The following is a 22,802-nucleotide window of genomic DNA, read 5'->3' as shown; positions in this document are numbered from 1 at the left end:
TCACAGTTTGTTGGTATGGGGCCGCATAACATTCTGACCATAATGTTATGGCTGATCGGTGTAATATCGTCATTTCATCTTTGTCGCAGCCAAACAACAAATGAAGGCTGGAAACCTGTTCTCTTTTTATCAACCCTTTCCATGCATTTGTGAGCACCTTTGACCTCAGCCATTATTTTGCGCAAAGTGAAATAATGTTTTAAAAATAGAATTGTATTTTTATTTTATATAAAGGGTTAGGTAATTAATTGATGTGATAAAAAAATAATAATCTTGCGGGCCTGCTTATATTATGTTCTTGGCATTAGATCGCAGGCCAGAGAAAGGGGGATGGAGGGCTGGTAGTTTGAGATCCCAGATCTAAATGGTACAAAGTGACATTTGATGGTTTTAAGTTATGCTGTTCAATGTGCTGCAGCTGACCAGCTAAATGTTCACATCTTTGTGCAGTCTGCATGTATAATCTGTGGGCATACATATTGGGCTACATGGGGACGATCCACACAAACCCTCAGGACATGAGCAGAATTATACGTCCCAGACTCTTGTGGTAACACTGATATGGAAACTATGCATTAAGCTTAACATATGTTTGTTACAATGTTATCGTTTGTATGAAAATAAGTTTGAGGTTTATCGAGCAAAAACAAATAAAGTCATTTAATTTCATTTGGATTTAAAGGCTACAAAGGGACAGGGTTGTAAATGCAAATCAGATCCTGTGCGCACTTTCTGTTTTGTACATTGTAGTTTGGATTTGTTGTTTGCATACTTCATAGTTTTGTCAGTATTAAACTTCCATATGAGAGGTTCTGCACTAATTACAGATCAATGGGTAGGTACATTTGTTACTGATGTGCTCAGAATAGAACTGCGTCATTTGTTAGGGGTGGCATGTTTTCTGTTTCTTTCTCTCTGTTACACTTTCTCTTTGTGTGTATGCGCACATATCCAAAGCACCTTTGTGGTTTTCATGTCTTCCCTGCCAGACTTTAAACTTGCGCAAGTATCAGAGGCTCTGAGCAATTAATTTGAAGAGCTTTGAGAAAGAGACATTTGTTTTCTAGAGCCGAAGGTGAGGTCAGGACAACACTGAAAGTCACTGAGATAGATTTGTTTTTGAAATGTAATCAGAGTTTGTTACTTAATCATTTAGAGCTGCAAGAACAGAAACTAATTAGGGTGAGAAAATAAGAAGGAGGGGAGAGATTTAACAGGGATTTACAGGTATGATATGAGAGCACAGTAAGACTCTCATCACATAAGAGGTGACTATAATTACTGCAGCTGCAGTTCAGGTTTCAATAAAATAACAGACTTGGGATTCACATTCTCATGTAAGACACAGAGAGGTCTTATGACAAGTCTATGTCCCCGTGAAAGTTTGTGTGTGTTCATATTTACTTGTATAACATACTACTTTTTCATGTATGCCCACACCTACAAATGGCAGGTGTGGTCTTACTGACCAAAATACGATAAGTTAACTGTGAATATTGCTGGTGAAAGTCTGTCATAACGCTGGTGTTATTCTGTATTTTTCTTCCTGTTAACAAAACCCCATGAAAACAACAAAACCAATAACACATTAGTCTGTCTCTCAATAATTTTCTTCTTCCCTACCCTGTCTGTGGCACTCAGCCCAACTGTTTCTACTGAAATCATTAAAACTGTCTCAGTAATTTGCTAACACAGCCGGGTGCTGTCTTTTTTAGCAAATGCTACACAAACAAAAGTAAACAGGTATAGGCATTTGTCGGGAACTATTTTCAACCACATATTAATACACTCATGAGTGTCACCAGATACATATCTTTTAAAGCAGTTCAGTTCACTTTCACAGTGTTTTTTAATGACTGATCTTCCACTTTCCCGATTAATTAAAGTTTTTGGCAGGCTGAGAAGATCATACAGTAAACTGTGACAGATACTGGAACAGATATAGTGTATAAAATAATATCAGCCATTTTACAGCAAAAAAAAGGTGACAATTTATGCAACTGAATGTGCCCTAAAACTCACCAGAGCACATTTTGTGATAATCTAAGTCAGAAGGTATCAGGTAAAATAGGTTTATGCACTAAATTGTGAATACAGAGGTTATCTGGTAACTTCCTTAGAAAATAGTGCACCAAAATTCAGTACAACATATATAAAAATGAACAATTTTTGGTGTTTGAGGTAGTTCAAAAGTTTCCTCAGTAGCACAAAATGTGGAATCTTTGCTTCTTTATATTGATAGCACTTAAATTGAGGTAGCAACTTGATGAGTCACTGTGTTAAGAGCTTTTTTGTCCTCTTTCTTCCCTGTCAACAAGTGCAACCAGCACTTCCTCTGTTAAAATGTAAATGAGTGAATGGTCGGATACCCCAAATTGTGTGTATAGCAAATCTTAACAGCAAATGTAAGTGTCACTGAACCATCTCCTTCATTTTCTCACAGTTTATTAGAGTCGCTGGCTGGGGAAGCTGCCTTTAACTGTCAGTGACATTATTTCAAAGGCAAGGCACATGCCATTCCTGATAATTATTATCACCCCTACAGTGGGTGGTTACAACAGAGACCTTTTCATTTCCCACTCTGCCTCCACTCTCAGGAGCACGGGGGTCCTGTGAGTTAGAGCTCGGAATAAATCTCTCTCTTTTATAAGAAGTCACGATCATCTCAAGGCTTTTTTTACGGTATTATTTCTATGGTGAGTCATTTAAGTTTTCAAAAAAGCTGTTTAAAATTATTGGATTATTTGATTGTTGCACTGCGAAGAATTTCCGAATTAGATACTGTGTAATATAGAGAATTCCGCTTGTAAAAAACAAATTCATTCACTAATGGAGTAAGACAAAATTACTAACTGATACTAAAAATGTGGCCACTATCAGACCATAAAACCTGAGTAAACGGTAAGATCAAAATTAGGTTCCTGAAAATAGATTTGTCTTTTTAATCCCACTCAATTAAGGAGACAGTAAAAAAAGGAATTCCTCTGCTTCTTAACGAGGAGGCGAGGAGCTTCACGAGGAAGGCCAATTACCTTATAAAGTTAGCAAACAGTTACCCTCCCAGCAGACACTGAGCAACATTAAATTTAGTCTTGTTTCTCGCCACCGTGACAAAGGTAAATCCAGTATTCACTCTCCTTTTAGCTCTGTTTCGGTCTCCACAAACTCCGAGCTTAAGAGCCAGAGAAATATCTGGCGCTGTTTACCATCTAGTTGCTAACTCTGACCCCGTTTATACCTGGCATTAATGAGACTTGGGTGATCTGATCACAAGTGGGCAGCTCTAAGTACGTCAGTTCACGCATGGCATTAGGATGTGACCACCTGTGTTTGGATGTCACTCCACGCTCTACATGCAAACATGTTTCTGTTTGCAAAGACCAAATGCGTTGTTATTTTTAACCTACATTTGATGAATTTATTGTTTATCAGACCACAAATGAGACAAGAATTGAGCTAGGTTGGAAAAACGATCGACCCCCACCAGAAGGGAGCGTCTGTGGCGCCCAGGCCTCACTCATTAGTGTACAAAAACTTTATATCTTATTCGTTCATTTTGGTGAAACTGGATCATATTTTGTGTAGAAAAAATTCCCTAAAATATATTAATATTTAATAATAATACAATTCCCTCTGATGCAGCAAAACATCTTGTTAGCTTTAAAGCTTAAACAAAGGGTTTTTTTCTGAGCATTATTAAACCTCATCCTAAGAGGAACAGCCCAGCAAAGTGTGTGTGAGTGTGTGGAGTCAGCAGAGCAGCTGGGATGTCATAGCTGTCAGATGATTCTCGGACTCCTCCGACACTCGCGACCCCGTCACTGTACATCAGTCAGCTTCGTACGCACACACGTCCACGTGTCAACACACATACATGTATTCACATTCACATATATGAGGAGAAACTCACACTCTCAGACATCTCCATGTGTGGCTGGAGAAAACAAAACCACAATGCAATAAAAATTCACCAGATTCCCCAGTGACCCATTACTTTCTCTCTCTCTCTCTCTCTCTCTCTCTCTCAGGCACACACAAAACACTTACAAGGCAATGAGGCTCCTAGCACCCCATGCATCTGCCTCCTGTCTCACTGCATAATGCAATGCTAGCCGAGGTGGAAGCACACTCACGCACTTACACACAGTTAGAGGCACACGGAAACGCTCAGCTGTAATGCATAATGTATCAAGCCAGGTTAGGGGGAACAAGTGGCCTCATATGTACTGCTAATTGAGACAAAGGCAAGGTTCCTGTGTGTGTGTGTGTGTGTGTGTGTGGCCTCTGCTGATTAAACACAGCAAGCACAATAAAAATCATTAGTCAACTGAGCGGCCAAGTTGGTGTTTCGTCTCACTTAGCCCTGTTGGTGTTGGTGTTTGTGGACTATAATGAAGAAACACGGTCGGTGTTGAAGCGCTTTCTGTGTGTTTAATTTGATTCGTTTCAAATCAGCAGAAATGAAAGAGGGCCGAAGCATTTTTTTACACTACAGAACTCATCTCTCGCTCTTGCGATCTCATTTCAATTTCACCCCCATTATCTCGAGAACACGACTTAATTATCCCATAATCTTAAGATATCAAACTTTGTTTTCTCATGATCGCTGCCTAATTATCTCATTCTGTGATTATGCTTCAAAAGCAAATTGTTGATATATTATATATAATTGTTTTCTTGAGATCGTGACTTAATTAGGCTCCAGTTTGTGCCTGGATCACACCTTCAACAAAGTAAACACAGAGCGGGGACGAGAAGAAACAGATGGAGAAGCAGACGGCACCGTATGTTACCATGACACTCAAACTGTTTTGAACAAGTGTCAAAATAAGTCTCACAGTAGCAACAGTAGTGGGATATTTAGAATGATACGGTAGTATGAAGTGATTGGTAATAACATATCTGTGTGAAATATGTTGAATCAATCGAGCGGCAGGACGATAACCAGAGTCTACAGCCATGTTAGCAGTCTGTGAGGCTGTGTGCTTTAAGCTAAATGCTAACGTCAGCATGCTAACAGACAAAGCTTATGTTTAGAAGGTAAAATGTTTATCATGTTCACGATTTGGGTTAGCATGCTAACCTTGCTAACCTCGCACTAGTTAAAAGTAAAGTTGAAGCTAGCGCACGAATTCCAACAGTTTGAACTGATATCTTAAACTTATTGAACATATTTTCTTAAGTTCAGTTAACTCAATTGTTTTTACATCTCAAAAATACGGTGGCCCAGAGGTGTCAGGCCAAATACAAAGGCCAGAACACGAATACAAAAGCCACAACGGAAGTGAACGGTAACGGATGTTGACAATGAGGCGGATTGTTGCTTGTTGCTTCTATTTCTTACTGGCCTTTGTATTTGGCCCACCGTACAAAAAAGACTTTAAACTAAATATTAAATTCTGAGTTCAGGCAACTCATATTTGTAGGGCAGCAGATGGTTTAAAATTTTAAAGCTGAACCAGCTCAGAATTCAGTCTATGGGAATGTCATTATTTGATGAGAAACTGTGAAAAATTCTGTTGCTTTGCTAGTTTCTGCAAAGGATAATAGCACACAGGCAGACTAAACAATACAGCAATTTCCAATACACAAAATATAAATCGAATTCCAAGCAATACAAGGGCCTGAATCACAGAAACTGATACTGACACTTATTTATTATTAAAATCAACTGATTATTTATAAGGTAAATTCATTAATAGGCTACTTTTGAATTCTTTGTCATTACCACTTTCTTTAGCAAGTAATTTCTTTAAAATATCTTTAAACTAACTTTAAATAGGGTTATCCTGTGAAATGTCTGAATTAATGAGGTGATAACGGCATATGCAATTAGTGCCGCACTAAGAAGAGTGTTCATGTAACCATACAAGACTTAATATTGTTAGTACTGATCAATTCCCCGCCCCCAGTAAAGTGTCAACTTGCAGTGCTTTTACGTTTACTAAGATACACTTGCTTTTAAATACCAGTTCCCATAATATGCATGATGGCTGCCTCATCCATCCCGTTTGGACTGCTGGTTCTGCGAGTCCGTAGGTTCAGCTTTATAGGTCACTTGAAATAGAAAATGTTAGGTAAGTTTGTTGAGGACCTTTCAAACACAGCTGCAATTCAAAGTGCTTCACAGAAGGCACAAAAATGTAACACATTTAAAGGGGCAGTCCACTAATTTTACACAAAAGGATCAGTACACTTGTTACAGGGAGTACTGCTTAGCCCGTGAAAATAGTTGTATAATGTCTTCTGTGGCTCTGGAGGGAGCTTTATGAAGTCAGAGAGGATAACACTGATGGTGGCTACGGGGACTAAAAGTCAGGATATCTGCTGCATCATATTTGACCATTCTTACATGAAGATGGAAATTAAAGTTGAATAAAAAAACAACACAATTAAGAGGAAAGTTGAGCAATAAGTGCCACATTGCTCCCACCTCTGCTTTTGACAAAAATAGAAATCTCATTTAAACATTACATATGCTGTAAGAGAAATCATTTTTATAGCACAAAATCATCTTTAAAAGTTGGACGTGAACCTGAACACACCAGCTACGTGCCATCTCTTAGCACCTTTAAAAGTAAACAATTAGTGCACATGAAGAAAGTGTTCTATTTATATAAGAGTGGTGGGAGTTCAGTGGGCGGAGTGGCCAAAACATGTGTTTTGTTTTATTAACGGCACACAGCAATTATGCAACCTGCCCACATTCATATCACTGTTTCTAGCATGCTGTCTGTAAAAGTTTGACGGCGTTGTGGGGGACGTGTGAGAGAATTTGGTGACTTAAAGAAGTGTCCCGATGCCACCTTCAGGTTTAGAAAATGCAACTCTGCACTTAGTATTCCACCAACCACCTGAGTTTCTCTCTCTTTTTAATTTCTGGGGAATATTCAAATGAGTTGAATCCAACTTTAGCTCCGTCTCCGTGGCAGGTTGCTAAGCTACAGACTGTGTCAGGAAGTGACAATCGAACATAATTACAACCCTGGTTGACAGACACCGACCACAGTGTTCATTAGACTTACTCAAGCATTAAGACGTCAGGTCTTTTTAAAGGGGAAAAAAACCCCTCACGTGACCTTTTGTATCAACTAATTACCACATAATTATTTGGCGAATAAGTATTTAAACAATTAAGTTATTATTTCTTATTTTCTAACAGTATGGATTTATTTATATTATTACTATTATTTATAAGTGTGCTTCTGTGTGCTTATGCTTAGGTTGAATTGTTATTTTTTGGGCATGAAAACACTTTTTAATATTTATTATTATCACAGCTAAAGAGGACACACAAAGAAGTAAATCAAAATTTAATTATTTAATAATTAAATTTGCCTTTGATGCTGTTCATTTTCTTCAGGTGGAGCTTGCTCTGAATTCGTTGCCTTGTTTTGCTCTAATGAGCAGTGTTACTCCTCCTGTGTGTGTGTGTGTGTGTGTGTGCGTGTGTTTGTACGTGCGTGTGTTTGTGCATGTAGTATGTCATTTGTTTTGTACACAGTGTTACAATACGCTCTCTCCCTGTTGCCATTGTATTAGCTCTTGATTGACAGTGATATTAGCACCCTTCCCTCACCCTGCGTCTCTTTTCCCCTCAATCAATCCATCCATCTCCTCCTTATAGGCCTCGAGGGACGCTGGGAAAATAAAGCTATTTAAAGCAACCAGAGGCAAGCACGAGGCTCTCCCCACAGATCACCTTTGCATTGCAAACACACAAGCATGTTTAAGCTGAAGCTCTTCATGTGACTCTACAAATTATAAATGCAGCTGAGGATTGTGGCAGATAACAATATTAATAATTAATTCATATAACATTTAGTATCTACAGTCTGGGTCTATTTTTAATCTATATTAGGCAATTTCTTTTGGGACAAAATAAGGATAAATTATAATAGAAATTCCAGTTTGTCAATGGTGTGTCAACGTCCACATCTTTTCCCCTAAAATTGGCTTTTCAGTGATCTTTGGTATATAGTGTAGATTTGGCAACACACAAAAAAGTCAAACTGGTGGCCACAGTGAAGGGAAATAAGAGCAAATACTCAGAAAATGCCAGAAAGCACTAAGACACAAAATAACAAAAAGGAACATCAATGTTGTTTAACTTGTGGTATTATTATTATTATTATTATTATTATCATTATTATTGCAAATTGACTGTATTTGTCTTCTCTTTGTTTACCATCTACTATGGTTTTAAAATATATTGTAAATGTAAACTTTGAGTGTTAAACTATAAATAAACCATACCTTAATAGGCTATATATTAAAAATACATATTTAGGTAGTATTATTGCTTATTTAGTTATAAATATTTAAGACAGGGTGCTCTTTGAAACGAAATATTCACTATCACATTTTCTTTTTTCTGGCTTTTTATACCTTTATGTGATAGTAACAGGTGAAGATTAACAGGAAGTGGGGGTGAGAAAGAGGGGGGACAACACACAGCAAAGAGCCACAGGTCGGAATCGAACCCTCGCTGCTGCCGTTGTGCCTCAGCCTACATGGGGAAGCTCACAGGTGCATTAATGATACCTGCATACCACTTAGAGGAAGTCCTGCTATTGTGTGTGTTGGTTCACTGTCACTGTGACGCTTAATGGAACTGAGCCGTACACTGTTATTAAGACCACCTGTGCAACCAGTCCTCTGTGGCTGGACATATATAGACAGAGGACTTGGTGTTGTTGTGCTGCTGACCTGCCTGTTTTCATTTCACAGCCACAGTGGATTAGTTGTTAGGAACTAATTGTGTTTTTTTAAACCTGTCACGTGACATGTAACTGAGCAGTTTCCTCGTTCTCAACGTGCCTCAAGGAAGGACAAAAAGATCATAGGAGTGAACCGAAAACAGAAGGTTTACTTGAAGAGACTACAAACCAAGATGAAAACAAGCAGGGTGTGTGTGGCTCAGAAAGACAAACCAGAGACTGGATGTCTGCCACTAACTTATGTATAGCAGCATGCAATCAGACCAGGTGAGCTGGGTTTCCTTGACGACCTGAGTCAGTCACACCTGCAAGAAACAGACAATAACACCTGTCTCGCAAAACCTCCTTAAAGATCTGTACATCTTTTTGAGATGTTAAGCACTCTCTATTTTCACAGAGTTGAATTCAGAGAAAGGAATATGCTGGAGTGCTATGGTGCAGAGGTTGAGGATCTCATTAATATCTGGCTGTAGTTTTCCATGTAGAAAGCAAATAAATTGTCATCCATACAAGGCTGCGACAAGGATGGAATGACTGGATATCTCACACACACATACACACACACACACACACACACACACATTCCTCTCGGCCGGTCTGGAAATAAATAAAAAAACAGTGATTTTGTTTTTGCTGATGTGGAATCCCTCCCTCGTTGGTGTCTTGTTTTTTTATACGTGTACAAACTTCACTTAAGCTCTAATTTCACTTCACTTCACTTCAGGCGGCCAATACGCAATTTCAGGCTTGATTTTTATCGGGCCAAATGTGACGCCAGCTGAGTGTATTTGTTTTGCAAATATATGCAAATGTTGATCTATAATAAGGCAAATTCATCAGCCAATTTTGTCTGCTCTCGAAATTTATGAGCGCATTTATGGAGGGAAAAGTGGATGGGCCAACAGCTGACATCCATCTAATATACACAAGAGGGTTGATGGTGATTGATTGGGGTCTCTGTGGACAGCGGGGACGCTGTGTGCATTCTTGATTACATCTGTCCATGTCACCGTCAGCCATCTTTATTATCAACATAATGCTGACATATTCACTGTGGATGCTTCTTCCAGCGCAACGCAAGCCATCCATTCTGAAATGTCAACGATGTTCAATCTAGAAAAATCCACATTCTATTCTCAATTTTATGGGTTTTTTAGCTTTAAAAGTTATCAGCACCCATGTGTGGTATAATAAATAAGTAACTAAAAGGCTGAAATGTGTTAATACACAGCAACACGACATTATCTGTTAGTAAGTCTGATTTTGACTTTGATATTTCTTTGCTGACGCCCTCAGCGATAAGCCTCAAGGAGATAAACAACAATCAATGCATATGTTATTGACTCTCTGTTTACCAAAGTAACAAACAATAGTGAGAGTCAACATACGGTATGAGACAAATCAACACGTTTGTTTTCAAGCTGGAACCAGATGCACAGTGAGAGGGAGTTTGAAGGAATAACGCTAATTGCCAATTAGACTGATGAAGTTACCATGTAAACAACGGCTCATATGGACACGCATAATTGACATTAGAGAGTGAAAGTGATTGTAGTCACCATATAGCGAGATAAAAGCAGACTGAAGAAGTTTCAGGGTTCAGAAGTTGGTGAATGTAAGTTGGCAATGTGTCGTCTTATTGGCAATGAGCCAGTAAAGTTGCAGGCATTTATGAGTACTTTTATGTAACAGTCAGCTGATGGTTAGTGTTGTTTTATATTAATATTTAATATCCCTTTAACTTTAAAAAAAAATAAAAGATTGAATGCAAAAAAGATCAAAACAGCAACATAAACAAGGTCTACTAGTTAACATTTAGGAGGATCTATTGGCATAAATGGAATATAATATTCATAGTGTATGGAAATAAGAATCGTTATGTTTTTGTTTGCATTAGGGTTAACTTTAAAATTAGCCTTTTATATCTACAGTTGACAAACTGACAAACCAAACACTGGCTGTAGATAGGGCCATTTTATGCTTGGAAGGGGAGGGTGAAACGAGGGATTTGCAATCTGCACCTACATCACTAGATGACACTAAATCCCACACACTGGTCATTTAAACCCTGATTGCGTAGAAACACTGATTACTGATATATTATACATTTTCATGCACAACGTTTAAAGAAATTTGTTTAACATTTTGGGAAATACCGTTACCCGCTTTCTTGCCGAGAGATGTTTTTAAGCATTAACTTGGAGCAGGGAGGTGATTAGCTATTAGCACAAAGACAGGAAGCAGGGGAACAGCCTGGCTTTTGTAAAAAGTTGTAAAGGTCCGTTTGGATTTGGTTTAAACAATCAATGGTAGGTTTTTGTTTTTAACTTTAGCAAGAGCCAAGCTACTATTGCTAAGCTAACCACCTGTCGGCTCCAGCTCCCAACACGAGAGCGGTACCAACCCTTGGCAGACAAATAAGTGTATTTCCCAAAATGTCATGCTTATACTTTAACGACCTTTATTTACCTCTCTCATAGGAGCAGTAAGACATTCCTTACAGTAGCAAAACTCTGTACGCCTTCTGTCACTCTGAGTGGCAGGAGTGAGAATATCCTACAATGCTGACAAAAACAAGCTGGATCGTGACTTTTGGAAATCAAGACTCTCAGCACCTGCTGAAGTACTTGCTGAGTTATTGAGTGTTGATGAACCTTATCAACCCCCGGCAGATAAACAGTAGAAATTTGGGTATTTCTGTGTGACAGGGCATTGACAGTCTTACTAATTGCCTCTTTAAACGTGTCAATTAATACAGGAAATTGCTGCCACCTCGGCAGGCGGATGACAGATTCAGATTTACTACAGGACTCGGAATGATTCAGAGAGAACAGAAAGATTTGCCCCAGTGACACACCTTCGATGTTCCTCATGCTTTTGCAGCAGCGTTTTAGTGCCTTGCTCGAGGCTAGCGGTCCTGTGTCCGTGTGCTTTGTCTTTGGTGTGGGAAGACTTTCATGTAGTATAATTATCCTGTCAGAGGGAGCAAACCACATATTAGTCCTAATAAGCTATGAAAGGAGAGAGGAAAGACAGACAGTACAGAAAGGAAAATAAGAGAATATTTAAGACTAAGACTCGCAAAATGTTGTGTTTAATATGAATATTTATTTAAAAATCCATAGTTCGATACAGAAATAGTCATCTATTATATGTATTATCAGACAATCAGTACTTCAGCCATGCTTTCTCTGATTAATCACGGTTTCAAAAAAGTACAAGATAAGTTTTTTTTTCTCAATAATTGAACTTGTGCAAAGAAAATACACTAGAAAGCAATAGAAACACTGACACAAAATAGATAACGATTAATTCCTCTAAACAATTCATTTTTCTGAAGAAGGCATCGCACAATTCCAAGAAAATCAGTGAAAGATTTAAGGCCATTTTGTACAGTTAATTTTCATATAGATTTTTATATTTCAAAACACTCAGTTTTTAACAAAAGGAACTGGTGCATCCTTTGTAAAACTGTACATGCAAACATAGTGCACGTTGTTAAGAAGATATGACGAGCATACAATATATTATTTGGATAGCTTTAGTAAACAAAGATCTTATGTGTCTCAACACCTCACATAGTCTATTAAAACACTCTTATAAAGGTGCCACACCGGTACGCACGCACACACACTCGCACACAGGCAAAGTATATTTATATCAAACACATGCACACGCACAGACACACACATACACACATTTTTATGGGGCTTGGCAAAGTTGGTGAGCTGTTGCAATATGAATAAGGATGGAAAAATAATAATTATAATGATAATAACAACAACTGGCACTGATGACTATGGCAATAATGTGTGTGTTTGTTTGTGGGTACAGAAGCAAAGAAAGGCCAAAATAACAATAATGTTAAAAAATATTAGCTTATGAATACATTTTGAAACCGCAGAAATGTTCTGAAACTGAAATACCACTGAATTTATATTACTGAAATATTTTAATTTGAAACTTGTCAATCTAAACGAATGTGATTTAAATTCCAAAAGTTCAGATAGAAAATTCAAGTTTCCAGGTTTTGTAACCTGCACAATAAAATTTGAATTTTGGTATCTGAATTTCACTTGATTTTAACTGATTTGAATTTTTAAGATCAAAATGACCAATTAGTTTAGTAGACTTTAAAGTTTACGTAAAAAATGTCAAAGATCAGAAATCAATTCTGATCAATTGTTAAATATCTAAATGCTACAATCAGTGGTAATAACAACAGTATTCTGCAGTGATTACATTTCACAGCCTTTCTTACAGACTTTTATTTGCTTTCATAATGTGTCCTATCCTAGTCGACAAGCTTTGTCAGTTAAATGAAGTAAGAGGTGCATTTTCCTACCCTGAAAGAATTTGCTGAAGAACACATGACTTGAAACAGGAGGTAGTTAGCCATTCAAATGGCATGAAAGGGGGGCATCCTGCGGACTGTCTGTATCGTGCGTACATCAGTCTTGGGTTTGACTCTGGCCAGCCAATTATCAAGTTAAATAAATGTCAAGAAAACATAAAGAATTAGCTTGGAGCAATATGGAAGTCACATTGTTTCTGATGGGTTATGTTTGAATCTTTAAAATGAGATGATGTAACTTTTGGAAGAAGAAAGGACACATTCTTCCTCTTAAAAATGAAAAGGTAAATCCATAAGCAATAAAATACACTGTGGGGTACAGCTTGGTCTGGACTGACCAGTAGCTTACAGTGGCTAATCTTAGCTAATGTTAGCAAACTTAAGACTGTAACACAGAAATGTAGCAATCAGTTTGATGTCTATAATATTATCATAGCCGGAGCATCAAAAATAGAACTCAAGTTGTAACTGAACATCATCCTGTAGATTTCACTTGTGTCCACAGTGGCTGCTGCTAAAGACTTGCTTTTATCTTTGTATACAGAAATTAGTCTCCATCAGAAGAAATTCCAGCTAAATTGTCGCCAATAACTAACATCAAACAGTTAAGCTGACTCCAAGCTGGTAGCCCCACCTCCCAAAACAGATCCCTTCTCTGCCTTTCCAATTGACAAAAGCCATAATACCCTCAGCTCTGACCTACCGGTGTTGGATCTGGAACAGTTTGGAGGACGTGGGTTTTACAGTGTATCTGCTGAGGCAGTAATGAGCTCCTTATTTTGACCTGCAGTCCTAATGATGTGTCCAGCTACGCTTTGAACGCAGTGGGTGGCTGCAGGAGTGTGACTGCAAACACACACTCATGCAGTTAGTCCAACCGTATCAGCACTCTGCTCCAATACAGGAAGGGACTGTGAGGGGGAGAAAAAAAAAAGATGGGAAGCAACTACACAAGGCAGCGATGTAATATAATCAAAACAAACTGTGTGAATAATATCAGTTATAAATAACCTTCTTTTTAGAAGTATTTAGACATGTTTGACTAATAGGTTGTAACATGATTATGTAACCATTTGTATTTTCAAAATGTGAACACTTTAAATGTTTGTGTATTAAACCGATTAAACTGATTATTGACCATTACAATAACAGCTCTGTGTTCACTTATTGATGCTGTTTGGTTGAGTACAAATTGACTGTAACATCTGGAAACATCAGGCCCATTATAAACAAATGGCTGTTAAAAATGATGGTCTGCTCAAAATGACCATATTTAAGACTAATTTGTTTTGATACAACAAAAATACTGTAAGCTTTAACATCACTGCAATGCTAAAACATCCTTTCACATTGTTGGTGCTGTTCAATAATCGTTAAAATATTCCTGCTCCAAGACTTTTTAAACATTTCATCGAATGTTGTTTTAAAAGACGTAGTTGTTTCATACAACAACACACAATCTCATTCTCATGTAACATGCTCACACATAATAGAAACACACTTTCAGCACAACACTGAACAATCCTTCCGCATTCGCAACAAACAGAACTCTCATTCAGTTAGACGTCGTTAGGAAATTATCCTTCGATGTTAAATTGGAAAAGTGGCAGACAGGAATCACATAAATCGTCTTTTTCCACATGATTGGCACGTAGAAATACACATCATAAAAACAAATATATAAAAGCTATATCAAAGCTAACGGTGCAATAAAAATACACACCAAAAAAAATAATAAAATGGAACAAAAAGCCAACATAGGGAAAGTGTGTTTTTCTCTGCATTTTTGACCACTGGGCTCTTTATGCTCAAACAGTATTTAGTTTGAGAGCAGCTGCTGTCGCTTTAAACATGGGGCGGGGAAGTGGTGTTAAGACGACACGATGAGACGAAACCCCTGGGCACGTGGGCATCCTATTGCCAAGGCAGTTTGTAGGAGAACAGAGACAAGAGAGAGAGAGAGAGAGAGAGAGAGAGAGAGAGAGAGAGAGAGAGTAGCTATGCTTCCATTCAGAAGTCAAATAAAAACTCAATGCAAAAATATGAAATGCTGGAAAACAGAAATTGCACAATCTTCATCATCTTGGCATCGGAAACGTAAGAAACAAAATCATTTTCTCTGAAATGTTTGCTAATGTGAGTCGTATTAAGAGTAAGAGACTCCATGAGGCTGTACAGAGAGAAATGCTAACATCAGCATGCTAACATGCTCACAATAACAATGTTAACATGCTGATGTTTAGCAGGTGTAACGTTTACCATGTTCATCATCCTAGTTTAGTGTGTTAGCATGCTAACGTTTGCTGGTTAGCACTAAACACAAAGTACAGCTGAGGTTGATGGGAATGTCATTAGTTTTACAGGTCATAATCAAAGTACTGGGCAAATTAAAATCTCCTCGACGATGGTAGATGAAAAATATATAAAAATAAAAAAATAAAATAATATACATTTTAAATATGAATTAGTTTGAACCAATTATTTCAAGGAATGGAAAGAGAATTCCTTTGCTATTGATTGACTGTGATAAAAACATTCCTCTATCTGATGAGCATGAAAATTATGCATTTTCTGTTCAGCGTGTCTTTTACACCTTACCAAGAAAAGAGAAGTCGGATGGAAACACAGCTAGTAAAAGAGGCATAAAAGAAAGAGAGAGAGAGAGAAAGAGAGGAAGAAAGGTTGCACAAGGGAGACAGATAGACTTCTCAGGCCTGAGAGCAGTGCAGACAGACAGGGTGAAGTGACAAATGGAGATACAGGCAGACAGACACTCAAACCCCCACAGACAGACGGACAGACGGACAGACAGACGGATGGGTAGAAGAGGTAGTGCAGGGCCACTATATGCATGCACTTGACTGAGGCTACACTCATGCAAAAGGTTAATACAAACACCAGAATACAGTACGGTACGGTACAGCACGGTACGGTACAGAAGGGCTACCAGGACCTGCACTGCTGCTACCTGACGCACATGCCAGGAGAGAGAGAGAGAGAGAGAGAGAGAGAGAGAGAGAGAGAGAGAGAGAGAATATTACAAGCTTCATATTGAAACTATGTGTATATAAAAGTATCAACAGTAAAAATCCTTGTTAGCGTTTACTGTAAACAATGAGTGAGTTAGAGAGAGAGAGAGAGAGATAGTGAGAAAGAGACAGAGAAAGAAGAAGTATGTCCAGTTATTTACAGAAAAAAGTTCATTTAAGATCAAGTGATTCCTTTGTTTTGTCTGGAGACATTCTCTTTACAGTGTTTCCCAAGAGCTGTCCTTCATTTTCTCCTTCCTTCCTTCTTTACTTCCCAGCTTGAATTCAGACTCTCATCACAGCACGACCAGGTTTCCCAGTCAAAAAAATAAATAAATTCCAGACAGTAACAGGAATGCTTGACAGTGGAAGTAAACAGACTCTCATTGGCTTTTCCTGTCCTTAAAAGCGACACTCTCCTGGCCCGACATGCAGCTTCCTGAACACGAGAAAGACCACCGTGATCCACGACGACGAGGCATGGAGAGCGGCTTTAGGGAAATGGAAGTATTTCACGCGTAAAGTTCAGCTAACCCCCGACTCCGAAACCTTTCTCCACTCGGCTCCTCATATCTGGGTTTGGAGGGGTTGCCCCGGTGGCGTGTAGGGAGGCGGCGCTGGCGACGGCTTGATCCCGCGGGTCCTCATGTAGGAGAGGAACTGGTCGGGGATCTCGGCCAAGACGTCTTTGGCGAGCCGGGCCATGCTCAGGATGTGGTTCCCTGTCCGGTCGATGTAGTCCCTGAACGGGACAAACTGAGAGGGGAGAGAAGGAAGGAAAATGATTTTATTTGATATTTTGAAAAGAGGAAGGGAAATAGATGTTGAGGAAGAGAAACAGAAAAACAGGAATCAACTGTTCCCTAAACTCCTCCCTCTAACTTTGTAAAAAAAAGAAAGAGCAGGTGGAGTGAAAAGACACGGGGCAGAGGTCACAAATAAGATTAAGAGAAGAGAAATGAGGGTGAAGCGTATGGGGGCTAAAATAAGCGGGGAGAGTGATGAAAAAAGAAAAAAGAAAAAGAACTTCAAAGAAAGAATTCCAATTATATAACATAATTCATCCTCTCTGTTTCAAGTTGCTTTGTTCACTATTTTAAGCAGCAGAAGAAGCTCATGAAACACAATCATCTCTCCAGCCTAGATCACAAATTGGCGCTGCTACAGAGAAGAGAGTCTACCCTAATTAAGATGCTGCAGATTTGCCCTATTTTCCGAGAAGAAACTCTGGTTGTCCAGTGAATAAAACGTCCTCCTAAACAGCATTTGGATCCCTAAAGTCACAGCGATAAGCAGCCAATGTAGATATAAGGAATGTGCAAATACTGATGTCATGTGCTTACTGAAATATTAGGCATTAAAGCTGGCTGGCGCTATTTGGGGCTGCTGGTGTGTGAAATTGAGCATCTTCAAGCTTTAAGACAGAGCGAGGAGACGGGCACGGAGCCAGCAGATACATACTGAGACCTAGTTAGCTCTAGCAGATGTCTGGGATTACTGGGATCCAATATGATAATATGAGGTTCAAATGGGGGATCAGCACTGATCCTCACAACAGCAAATGCAAGAACTGGTCAGTAACCAGTCAGAAACCTAATTTTTAATAAAATCTGTAAACCACACTGTGTGAAACTCACTGGGATCATTTTTTTACAATATAACATGAGGCCAGGGATTGCTATTGTGCTTAAAATGTGTCAACAGCCCAGCAAGACTTGAATGCAGCTGATTTTATGATGGATTTAATTTGTTGTATCACAGTTTACAGACTGACTACTACAACCTACTACAACCTACTGCAACTGCAACGTACTGTGACCTACTATAGTTGTACACACACTATTATCTTGTGTATTTAGTCTTATAATTGCATGTATTTTAGGTACACTCACTTAAAATTTAAAAACTCTAAACTCTCTACAACCTGATTGTCTGTTTGTGTTATTGTCTGGTCAGTGGCAATATCAAAAGCAATAGTGAGTAAATTATAAATAAAACCCAAGTTGAGTTACCACTTCACATCAAAACAGATACTTAATTCTTACCCAGACTAATAATATTACGTTTTTCAGTGTTTAGCTAAAGAACCCTTGGTGGATATTTTTGTTGATTTCTTTAACCATCAGGCAACCTTTGCTGTTACTCTCAAGACTGCTCAATATTACGGAACTAAATGAGGACAGATAAGAGGATGTCTCTTTTTCATTTACTTAATGAGCTGTTGTCACCTACAATCACAGGATCATATGAGAGGCCAATTTGTGCTGGAAAGCCCTCGCTGCGAAAAGTAAACCCCACCATGTCACTCAGGGTTATTAGCTTGCTGATAATGAGAGCCTGTAGGCAGAGCTGGTATAATGTTCCAGTACTGAAACTTAGTTTTACACCATCTCCCAGTCTTTTCTACATGTGCACGCAAGTGTGTGTGTGTGTGTGTGTGTGTGTGTGTGTTTGTGTATCTCAGCTTGTTAAAAAGACAGCTAACGAGCTTGCCTCCCTCGCCCACGTGGGCTGAGAAGGTCACAGAGGACAAAAAAAAAACCAAACAAACAGCTCATTCTGGATGTTTGCATTTCTTCTCTTTGTCTTGATGCCAGGCAATGCCACGAGTATGAAAAGTAACACTTGTCAGATAAACAAACATGTGTATAAATAACAGACGTGAACATAGAGGATGAATACATGGAGTGGATTAATGACCAATGTAGATTTTGAGGAGCCAATCTCAGCATTCTTGTACTTTCCAATGGCGTATTTTTGGGAGGATTTAAAGGAAGAACTACAAAAGAGGAAAAGTAAGAAGGTGACATCTGATAGTAGTTGTAGCAGCTTGGTTAAAAAGTCCCAGCTTTTTTTATTCTGTCTACAGTTCACTCCCCAGGTCCCTTCTGTCTGACCGACTGCAGACCCAAGCTGCCCTGCAGGCTTTTTAACCCATACATTAGGCCGGGTTAGAGCTGAGGATCTCTGTTCGTCCACTTTAATGAGAAAGATACAGAGAAACAGAGATTTGGCAGACTTCACAGATACCGGGGAGCATGCCATTTTCTCTATGGCATGTGTGTGTGTGTGCATCTTGCCATCTGTGGTCTGGCGCGCCGCGGGGTCGAGGTGACCAGGTGTCTGTTTGCATGGACAGAGTTGAACGACCTGGATGGGACTCAGGTGTTTTTTAGCCACTCGGCTTTAAAAAATATACAATTCTTCTTCACTTCCAAATAAATCCTCTGCAAAGTTTGGATTTTTGACAATCTATGTCCGACATCAAACTGCCACTGAATGAGTTTTGATACTTTTGCAAAAACAGGTTAACAAATGACACCTAGATCAAGATTTTTTTTTTTTTTACCAAGGCTGAATTATCAGCTGGGAAAAGTGGGGAACTACCCTGGGGCTCCAGACCTCCAGGGAACCAAAAAGCTCCAATCTTATTGTGTGTCAAAGTGTGCTTATTTAATTATCATTTTGTTTCGGAATATGCGCTTCTAAAGAACAATATAAGAAACCTTGAACTGATCTTGTTTTTTACAACCTTTAATATCCTGGTTTTGTGCTTCTAAGCTTTCCTAAATTAATGTGTTTTGTTAAATTCAAAAGGAGCAAACCTGGGGACAGGTAGTCTTGGAGTTATATAAGGTAGGAACACAGGGTTAATAGGGGCCCAGCAACTCATATTTGCCCCGGGGGTGCATAGATGGCTGATTTGGACTGCTGGTGGTTCTCAAATTCAGAATCAAAATAAATCAGCTTTGTCATTAGGGATAAAATCTGAAAAAAAGTCATGACAAAGGGTCTAGGTGGCCAAGTGGCAGAGCTCATTTGTAATCTTGGACGTGGTTTCTTTATTCATTACTGTGAAAGCACTGCGCAATGATCTGAGAGAAAGAAAGAGTGTGTACCTGAACAATGTCCCTCTCAGCATATCTTCCTCTGGATGAGATTCTGACCTCATCGCCGTCCAACTCAATCATAGCTGAGGAGAATACAAATCGAATAAAAAACACTTATGTGCAATTAGATTCTACAGAGTAGTTTCATACACATAAATATCACTCACAAGTCCACAACTTCTTGTTTACTTACCATCGAATTCTGCAGGTCCCACCCCCACGATTATGATTGACATTGGCAGACAGGAGGCCTGCAGGAGAAGAACAATGAAAATTTGATGAATTTTACATTTTTTAAATTTTTGTGAAAAACTGTTGCTGTCTACCCATGTGAGTTGTTCATAGAATAAAGATGAGCTACAGGTCAACATAAACAGCCTCTGTCTTCATCAGCGGCAAACAAAGCACCAAGTGTCATGTATAGTACGTACAGTATGTGTAAACATTTGTGTGAATCTTTGAATCGTGTGTGTTTTCCACAGCACCTCCTGGAGGGATGCGTGGGTCGAGACATCACAGTGAATAATATTAGAGACGAGAGAATCAACAACACTGCCTGAGCCCACTGACAGCTTACAAATGACATGTGTTTGTGTGTGTGTGTGGGTATGTGTGCCACAGAGCGTGTATTAGAACGAGAGGGCCAGCGGCGTGTGTTCAGTGTATTTGAGTAATGGGTTGACCTCGGGCAGCAGAGCAATAGATGATCTTATCAAAATATCTCGTTTATTTTTTGCTCCCCTCGGTAAAGGTCTTCTTTACGTGTCTACTGCCCTTTGCTCTATTTTTTTCTCTTCTTCCTCATCTCTGCCACCTCTTTCTACCCTGTCGCCTCCTTTTCCTCCCTCAGCCTCCTGTTCTCCTTAACATTTCACTCTCCTCAACCTCTCGTCTCCATCTCTGCTTTCAAAGGGCTGCGATGGATCACTGCCTTCACATAAATGGCCGCCGTACACGTTTTGTTTGCATTCTACATGGTATGCTATGATTTGACAGCGGGTGAATTACATGCTGTCAAAAGTGAGGGTGACACAGCAAACACTGAAATAAAAAACAGTAGTAAAGGCTCCCCAGTCATATCGTATTTCTGTTGACATCGCAAGGAGGGAAGGATGTCCAGGAATGAGTAAAAATATGTGCCCACACCAAACATTTGGACAATGTCTTTTAACTGAGGCTGAGGTTTTTGTACTGTATGGATCTGGTAGATTTAAATTATCTGTAAGGCCCACAATATGTGCCTTTTCTCCATGTAGTAATTCCATTGTCAATATATCTATAAGCTGACAGTGACAGCTGATCCCCCTAACAGCCTAATTAGGAAATAACAGGCACAGCTGTTTTCCAGCTTTCATTCAGAGGCAGCTTTTTGCTCTCAGGAGCAAAAAAAAGTAATGATGACGAGGATTTAAGAGACAAGTTCTCAGACCATGACAATTCTGCTCATTTGCATACATGTTTTCATGGTTTTGTGTTCAAGCAACGACGCGTTATGACATGCTTCACCCTACTGCCTAATTACGCTGTTAATTGCAAATGTTTTCCATGGTGAATTCTTTTCTTTTTGGAGAAATGTCTATTTCGATGAATACCCCCTTGCTTTTTACACCATTCGCACAGAATGGCTCAAACATGTTTATACAGCTAAATAAATAAATAATTAGAACAAAAAAGGAACAAAAGCAGCAAAATACTTTCCCTAACATCCAGTTCATACAGAAAGTACTACATTTCTTTTCTTTCTCTACAGAAACAACCAGTCACTGGTCTGTCTTTTAGATACAATCTACATATATTATAGGTTCTCACTAAATCACAAGCTGTCTTAATGGCACCATTCTCCCTTCATTTGTCTCCTTTGTTTTTAATGTTCTGACTTTTGCATCTGTCTTTTTATGTGTTATTTTTCATCTTTTGTGGAGCACATTATATTGGATCTTTTTGTATAAAATCTGCTCTAAAAATGAAGTTTGAGTACTTAGGGATTGAATTGCTCGTTGTATTTTTCCTTTTAGGCTCTGAGAGAACAGTCCTTCAGATAAGAGACACTTCTTCGCTCATGAATGAGGAGCCAAATGATTTCACTGGGGGAAGTTTTGGTGCAGACGCAGACTCAATAGTCCTTGTGATGTGAGGCTGGATCAGATCCTGGCAGTGTGCATTGAGCCTGAGCATGCAAACAAACGTGTGTGAAACCACCTGCTTCGACCTTATTCAGCAATCCTGATCAGAGTAAGCCAGCTTTCATTTCCCAATTGCGTCAGGTGCAGTAACACCGGTATACTTGCTTATTATCACCATTAAAGCCCCTTATAGATGCAACTGATGTTTCTCCAACTAAAAGACTGTGAGGAGAGGACATCTTCAGTTTTTGTTTTTGGGGGTCAGAATGCAGGGTCAGATGTTAACACTACAGTAGATGCACTTACATTGACAATAGACTCCTTGGTCTGGGCCATGTCTGAGATGACACCGTCTGTGATGATGAGGAGCACAAAGTACTGGGAGCCGTCCTTCACTGAGGCTGCATACCTACGCACAAAAACACACAAAACCATCTTTGTAGTTATTTCTTTGCTGCCATCTTCATTTGTTTACCATGATGATAGACTACATGATCATGTCAAGCATCACTCTGTGTACTTTTAATTAATTAAACTACTTAGCTTGTTCTCAAATTAAATACAGTACAGAAAAACTGTCCTTGGAAAATGATTTCTCTCATTGAATAAATGTCACTTACCTCCCACTGTGGAGGATTTTAATCTGTGAAGTGCTACTCTCTGTACATCTATCTTTATGTCAATTC

At 39.0% G+C, this 22,802-nt stretch overlaps 1 protein-coding gene across 1 annotated transcript in view; it reads right to left on the bottom strand.

The window, feature by feature from the left end:
- Positions 1-11,808: 11,808 nt before the first annotated feature.
- The window catches only part of LOC127358628 (copine-8), an 84,139-nt gene continuing 73,145 nt past the window's right edge, over positions 11,809-22,802 (bottom strand). The window contains exons 17-20 of the mRNA XM_051391874.1: positions 22,423-22,525; positions 20,187-20,244; positions 20,003-20,076; positions 11,809-16,859 (exon numbers count right to left, since the gene is read on the bottom strand). Of these exons, the coding sequence (XP_051247834.1) occupies positions 16,671-16,859; positions 20,003-20,076; positions 20,187-20,244; positions 22,423-22,525 (424 nt within the window). The 3' untranslated portion in view covers positions 11,809-16,670. The remainder of the gene's footprint in view (positions 16,860-20,002; positions 20,077-20,186; positions 20,245-22,422; positions 22,526-22,802) is intronic.

The sequence above is a fragment of the Dicentrarchus labrax genome, unplaced genomic scaffold (assembly GCF_905237075.1).
Source record: "Dicentrarchus labrax unplaced genomic scaffold, dlabrax2021, whole genome shotgun sequence".
Classification (NCBI taxonomy): Eukaryota; Metazoa; Chordata; class Actinopteri; family Moronidae; genus Dicentrarchus; species Dicentrarchus labrax.
Note: the sequence above shows the minus strand (reverse complement) of the source record. Positions and strands in the feature narration are given on the sequence as shown.